Here is a 7,612-nt window from a genome sequence, read left to right on the forward strand (position 1 = left end):
TGTGTGTATGTATGTATGTATGTATGTATGTATGTATATATATATAGATATGTGTGTGTGCGAATGAAATACACACATTTAAACCCAAATATATATATATATATATAAACCGTACGAAACACTTTGACATCCACAGCGCCATCTACCACCCCCCGACAACCGATGGTGAAACGCGTGCGCAAATCTTCGCCGTCCATACCTAACGCTACCAGCGGAGTTCGGCCCAGGCCCATGATGGCACCGGGTGCAGTAAGGCCCGGGAATCCTACTATGGGGTCTAGTATGGGGCCAAAAAATGGGCCTAAAAGCGCTCCGTCAATGGGAGGTGTAAAGAGTGCCTCGCCAGCCGAGGATAACAACAGGGAAATCATGAGAGTGATTGCAACGGAGATCGAAAAGCCAACACCTGGTAAGCAAATGTTGTCTATGTACAACAATAACTGTATAAACTGATGTATTTCATTGGTTGGTATTTAAACGCATTGGCATACCCATTTCTAGTGTTAAATTGGTAGCTTTCACCAGGTTCGTGTACTATCATAAGCAAACTCAGCATCGTAGAAGGCGATAACCCCATCAGACGAACACACTTGATTGGTTGATATTTAAACCTTTTTATTATACATACTTGTGTAGATTTTGTTTTTGTTTTTCGGACCAGACACACGCACGACCATCAACAACCTGAACGTTTTGCAAGGCAGCAACTACACCAAACGAATGCACTTTCAAACCTACATCCAAGGGGCTCACTTGATTGGTCTATATATTCATAGTCTGTTCTGCTATTAAGCTCATGTGTAGTGCTTGTTTGTTTTCTCCCCTCAGATACACGCAAGATCATCAACAACCTCAACGTTTTGCAAGGCAACAACTACACCAAACGAACGCATGTGCAGGACTGCATACAACGAGCGACCCGTAGTAGCAATACCAATCTGGTCGCGCTACTTTCTGGGATCCTGGACAGCTATAAATAGACGTCTAGGCCTTATGGTTTAGGGTTTCTTGTGGGGATGTTCAATAAATCAATACGTATTTACGGCAAATTATTGCATAGGTCTATTGCGTGTGGTGTGTGGCATTCGTTCTCTGTGTACAGAAGCTGAGCATTATTGTGTACTGAATATTGTTTTAGATGTAGTTGGTGTGAAGTGCAGTGTAGCACGTTAGGCAAATGTGCTATTGTAGCATGCCTATCTGGACGAATGAGAATATGGCTGAACGGACCAAGATGGCCATGACTGTAGCTTAGCGTTTATATTAATAACAGGCTCACTCGGTTCCAAATGATGTACTATTCAACAACCCCGTCTGTGGTTCGTACTACGCATTCCCAGCAGTAAACAATGCTGTTTTGCGGCTCAACCCTGATGAGGGTTTGAAGTGCTGGTGAACATATATTCTAGGGCTAAACGCTTTAGTTTCGCGAACATGGGTTTAAGGGGTTGTAGGATTTAGCAGTGAATATCAAAGTTTGTCTTAAAATCGGTATCAGCAAATATTAAAGTCTGCGTTGCAACGTGTTTGGATCACCATCAAAAAGGTTATTTTGGAATACACAATAAGTCGTAGTCAGTACTTGCGTAGATTGTATCTGGAACGAGGTACTATACTTCCGAAACAGTTAATATTTAAATAGCTCAGAGTGGCCCACACTACACCCCCTATACAGCCCTCTGGTAAAGGTGCACTTTGCCACATATTTTTAGTTCTCTATTGCTCTACTGCTTCGCTTTTCGTACAATGACGATATAAATGGAATTTATGTGCATAAAACATGTACTGCTACTACGCCCGATTTGCATTGGATACTATATTTTACTTGGAACTATTAAAACTTTTGTAACTCTTATGAATTATATTGAACACAAAAACCGAATTGTATCTATCAGGATCAACGGAATTTTACCGATTCGGATTGTGCTACCTGATACAACTTCTTTAGCAAAGAATCTCGTGCATTCTTCAAAGGTTTTAACTTTATTGGTCGTATTTTTTAACAAAAAAAGCTACATCTATGGCAAAAAAAATTGCATAGGGAGTTGCATAGTGCGGTAAATTGTAGTTTATAGACTAACACTAAATCGTATGCGCTGCCACTAAAAACACCTCAGCCAGAGAATGCGCATCCTTAGTATAAGAAAATAGACCATACCCATAGCAACGCTGTCATGTACTTGGGTCGTAGTACTCGTGGTATTAAGTAGATCTACATACAAACTGCTTTCCCACAAGGTCTCAAGAGAGTGCGTAAATTATATTGTAATCCATCTGCGTTCTCCTTTTGTCGACTTTCACCCAAAAACCTTTTTGATTGTGCCCAGGTAATTTGTCATTTTATGGTTCAAAGGATTGCCATTTTCAGAGCTATCTCGCTCAGTCTCGCGACAGTTGAGACAAACAACAAGCCCAAAGTGTTTCCCGTATAAGCCCATCGTGGCTGTCACCGGATCATCGTTATTCATCACACGCACCTGTGTGAAGGCGCGGTGAAATAAATCTGAGCTCGCATCTTCCAATATCCGAGGTGCTCCAAACGTGAACAAATCCACAGTGAAGCGCGAATGCACGTGATATGAAGTGGCAAGTAGAGTAGCAATTGCTGCTCCGCGCGAGTGACCCACGAAATTAATGTGGTTGACGTTGCTGCATAAACGGTTGACCATCTCATGCATACCCGTCGCTGCGAATGTATTATACGCGTCTACAAACCCACTATGCGCTGTTCCCACGTAGTGACCATCATAATAATAATTGGATTTAAAGAACTGAACGTTGGAGATCCAGTCGGACAAACTGTCGGTCGCCTGGACTACAACGTAACATTCCGCATCGTGAATTTGAACCTTGAAAGCATCACTGCCGAACTCATAAGGATACGGGTCACTAACAAACCCAGCAGCGACAAGGGTTTTCTGCTCAAGCCATGAGCTGATTGTTTCGGTAACGTAATCATAGAATTCCCAGTCCTCGTCAAAGATGCCAAAAAATCGGGGCTGTGGTTCGTCACCATCAAGTGTTTGGTTTCTGGGCAGAATACCTCGTACGCGATTCTCAAAGCCTTGTGCAAGAGGCTCACCCTCGTGAGGCACTATTCCCATTGCTGCAACGGAAGCCAAGATCGAAATGCTTACAAGTTTGAACATCGTGTTGGAGGAGTGAAGTAAAATATAGAATCTACTACCCTTTATACGCAATACACGCACAACCTAACTGATATATGGCCGAGCCGCTGTTCCCCAAGTCCTCCAGTTCTAAATTTTCAAGTTGTCGAAAAGTTATTTGGATTGTGGGACAGTGAGACTTCCAGCGTTGCAGACCGGTCACCGGACCTGAAAATGCAATAGAGTAAGAACTTCACTCAGAAGATGGAAGAATCTGTCGTCGTTGAAGCACATGGTCAATATATAATTTACACTGTTGTACATTCAAGAAAAAAAAGTTAAACTCCTATATTTCACTTTTAAGTCCAAAAAAAGTACATTTATAGACATGAAATATGACACGTGTATTTTGTTTTACAAAATAAATAGAAAAGGAAGTGAAAATGGAAAAAAAATAGTACAGTACAGACTACAGACTAGTACATACAGTACAGACTACAGTACATATGTACATAAATATTTAGAGGACTCTTTTTTAAGACAACGGCTGTTATTGAAGTGTTACGCCTATGTAACACTTAAGCGCCCGACTAAGACTCCCTCCGTTAAGCGCCCCACTAAGACTTCCTCGGATAAGCGTCCCGCTCTCGCCCCCAGCAAATTAAGCGCCCCGCTCTCGCCCCCCTCCAAATTATGGAGGCATATTAAGTTACCAGACACTTCGATAGCCGGTCACATAGCCGGTCCCGGGATCTTAAGATTTTTTTGTCAGATATCTTAAGATGACGGACAGTCCAAAAATAGGGTATATTCATATTTGTGTGTGTAGGGGGGGTGGGGGAGAATGAGGGTGGGCTTTGTCTTCTTCCAACTTTGGATTTGCAATATTAAATATCTGATAGACACAAACATCTCCAGCCAAAACATACTAGAGAGACTGCTAGAAATACACCGTGATGTAGCAACCCGTGGCCTTTGAGGCGCCAGTATACCTTGCTTGACTCAGTAGATTCTGCTATGCTTAATCGTGCACAACCTCCCCCCAGGGCCTTGGTCTCTTCATCTGCTTTGTCGCTACGTTGTAAACATTCCCGTCTGTGTGATTAAAGAAAGCTACAATGCTGATCGGCGCCCGCGCATCAGCTCAGCACGAGAGGGGGGCGAGAAAGAGATATAGATAACAGGTATGATTCACAATAAGTTCCGAGGTTTGTGCCCCCCATATTGGCCATGCCAGTTGGTGTCGGGTGTCAACTTGACACTAACAGTGCCAAAATTCAAAATTGGGACCCATTGATCGGCTAGAACATATCTGTTCGTAGGTGGGAAGTGTAGGTTGCACTAATTGTGGTGGCGTGTGTAGGTGGCTCTATTTATGGTGGTTTCAAGATTTCTCCAGATTGTTTGTTTTGTTTTTTGAAAAAACAATCAAGACGACAAAAACCTCTGTATTTACACAAAACAGAGGCCTCTCTAAATCTATTGAGTAATGACTCTTTTTGCTTTGAGAGAGAAAAATTTTACAATCTAATTTCAAAACAAATCAACTTCCAGTTTAGTTCTATTAATGATCTTGTTCAATTATATTTGAAAATTGATATATATGAGCAGCAAGAATCCAACTCTGGATAAAATATATGTGACGAAATAGGAATGAAATGCAACAGCACTTTTTTTTTATCTTGTTCTGAAGTTCATCATCCAATAATACGATTATATATACTATTTACTACAGATTGCTGAAAAGGAGTAAGCAATTCACCGAGTTCAGCTAGATTCCATAGAATCTTACAAATGTAATTATGAATCTACTATTTATAGCTTCTGAGTTTCAGTTACACTCCAACATCGTACTTTGCACTCAGCAGGGCAAAATAGTTTTACTACATATTTACATGTATTATTTTGTCTAATTTAGAAGGCTGTATTTTTTGTTTTTTATATCTGAGTCTATTTGAGAAGAAGGCTATGAGTATGTTTGATACACATCCTTTTTAAATCTTTTGAAACATGAAGTCTGTTTTTTTTATAGACAAAAATGGTCTTGTGAGGAACTGATAGTTTATATTTACGCAGGAGTGCACAAGGCTGGAATAAAAAAATACATCAGTGAATACTGTTTTTTTTAAACGGGATAAAAAAGTGCGTCAGTGATTCCTAATTAAAAATCACGCCAATTCAATGTAGTGCAACCTGTGTCGGGTTCGGCAATGTCATGCTCTTTCTCTATGTACATTGTGCGTCATCAGTGTTACTGTCTCACAGTGACTGAAGTCTATTCACACAAGAGAAGAGAAAAAGAAAACAAATCAGTGTATCCTTGTTCAATTTAGAAGGCTATGAAATCAGCATAGCCTTAGGCTATGAAATTCAAATCAGCCACATAAATATTTTGAATTTTCACTTCTATGCAGTATGTGGCCCTGCCTTAGTAGAGTAGGACTGGGCTGATAGACCTGGACTGGCAGACTAGAGTAGAGAGGTTTGATGAGTGAGGACTGAGACTCATTAGAGTACAGGGTTATGAGAAAGACCGTCGGACAACTGCTGATGATACAACCTGGCCCTTGGCCCTGGGCCCGGGGAGTGGGGAGTTGGGAGCCTTTAAGCTCTTGGGGGTGCTGGCCGCAGGCAGATATGTATGTATGGTAGGCTGATTTACGATACTTGCTCAAGTGCTGAGCTGAGTAGCGAGTACAGACTGCAGAGTGCACCATAGCCAACTGAGGACTATCTGCAGTGAGGAGTCTGGGACTCCTAGTACTGGTAATGCTGGACTGCGCAGTACTGGCTCCTGCTACTTAATGCTTTCACACCTAGCTTTCTATGTTTGATTTAGGAGGCTATGCTTCACAGCCATTTGTGACCGTGATAGGTGACGTGACGCCTGGTGAGTGGTGACGGTGGTATACTGGCCGTGGGGTGTGGACTGTGGACTGTGGATTCTGTGGAGTTTGGATCAGTCTCGTGGCCGGCGGTTGGCTGTTGGCTTGGGTCGTGGAAGTTAGAGTGGAACTTTGGAAGTTGGACAAGGACTGAGTCAGGAGCCACGACTCGAGGAGTCGGGAATCGTTGAGTACATATGTGTTTTTATTTATTATTATTTTTGGTTATGTAAAATTGTAAATAGATTATTAATTTTTTTGTCAACAAACTCTATTTTTTTATCAACAAAATCTCTGGGAATTATATTTATTTGGATTTTATATAAAAAAATGTATTTAATTATATATTTATATATATTGTTTTTCTAAAAACCTGGCCTGGTATACGACAAAGCTATGAATTCGTAGCAAACTAATTTGAGTAATTTCCGACATATCGCAATAAGTCCTCGTAGGATAATAATCGGACTTCTAACTGTAATAAAAGACGTGCTGTCCGGACATGTCGCCGTAGTGAAGTAGTGTGCCACGGTCTCAACATGTCGTCATCGTAATAAACGAAAAGTGCTGAATATGTACATATGTATACATATATATATATTTCTTTGGTTTTTTAAAAACAAAACAAAATTATTTTTTACATCGACCAAACTCATAAAGAAATAAATATTTACCTGTAGCTTGTAAATACATTATGTTGTGCTCAATTTTGCACTCCCTTTTAAAAGTGTTACATTCGATTATATGCATATACATAGCCAATCGGACAAGAATATTGTCGTTGTCCGAATTTTAGTGCTATTTCAATAGCTGCGGCTATTAGAAACCTTATCGATTTGTATCACCAAGTTTTTGATGAGTTAGCTGCAGCTGTTAGAATAATATGCCAATGAGAATATCACTAAGACAGATGTTCTAACAGCCTCACCTATTTACATATAAGCTACACCTATTTACATAATACTATACCAATACCTGTTGCTATTATACATACCTATCAATGAGTATTTCTGAATTTTAGCATTATGCCAAACAAAAACATCTGTCGATGAGTATCGCTAACCTTTGGTATTATGTAGCTGATAAATAGCTGTAGCTGTTAAAAAGACTTGTCGATGACAGTATCCCTAAGTTGCCTTGTTATGTCGATAGCCGTGGCTGTTAAAACCATATGTTTTATGAATATCAATAGTTGTCTGTTAGAATGCTGTGCCGATGAGTATCGTTCATTAACACTATACTTCCAGCAGTACCGCATCCACCGCAGAGCTCGAACATAATGTTTCTTTATTGTTCATGCCTGCTTAGAATACCTGTTTTGTATTTTAATACTTCAACTTTATTGATGTCATGTACAACATAACCGAATATCATAATAAACCGATTCAATTGTGATTCCATTGTTGGGTCGCGTCAGTCCAGGCTGAGATTTCTCAGAGCCTTTTCTAGTGTTGCGGAGGGTTTGGCTGGTGCGGGTGTTCGCACAATACTGTGTGTGCCGTTGGGACTGCCAACCCTTCGGCTGGGCGTTGAGACCTTGAGTGTTCGGAATGTAGGTGGCTGCTTGGATATAAGCGAAGATACAGATTTAGAACCCAAAAAAGGTATTATAGATCTACA

The 7,612-nt window shown here is 40.6% G+C and overlaps 2 protein-coding genes across 3 annotated transcripts; one reads left to right on the plus strand and one right to left on the minus strand.

Annotated features, from left to right (window-relative positions):
- The first annotated feature begins 129 nt into the window (after positions 1-129).
- Positions 130-1,072, plus strand: SARC_10749. Of its 2 annotated transcripts, none has more exons than XM_014295195.1 (2): positions 130-409; positions 805-1,072. In XM_014295195.1, the coding sequence occupies exons 1-2, from the start codon at positions 163-165 to the stop codon at positions 978-980; spliced, it is 423 nt and encodes a 140-aa protein (XP_014150670.1). In that variant the 5' UTR covers positions 130-162; the 3' UTR covers positions 981-1,072. The 2 variants fall into 2 exon arrangements, with proteins under 2 accessions (XP_014150670.1, XP_014150669.1); XM_014295194.1 differs by having other exon boundaries at positions 829-1,072.
- An 884-nt stretch (positions 1,073-1,956) lies between these two features.
- SARC_10750 (hypothetical protein) lies at positions 1,957-3,189 on the minus strand. The gene has a single exon (XM_014295196.1). The coding sequence runs from the start codon at positions 3,147-3,149 to the stop codon at positions 2,298-2,300; it is 852 nt and encodes a 283-aa protein (XP_014150671.1). The 5' UTR covers positions 3,150-3,189; the 3' UTR covers positions 1,957-2,297.
- Positions 3,190-7,612: the final 4,423 nt, after the last annotated feature.

This window comes from Sphaeroforma arctica, assembly GCF_001186125.1.
Source record: "Sphaeroforma arctica JP610 unplaced genomic scaffold supercont1.1373, whole genome shotgun sequence".
NCBI classification, from domain to species: domain Eukaryota; class Ichthyosporea; order Ichthyophonida; genus Sphaeroforma; species Sphaeroforma arctica.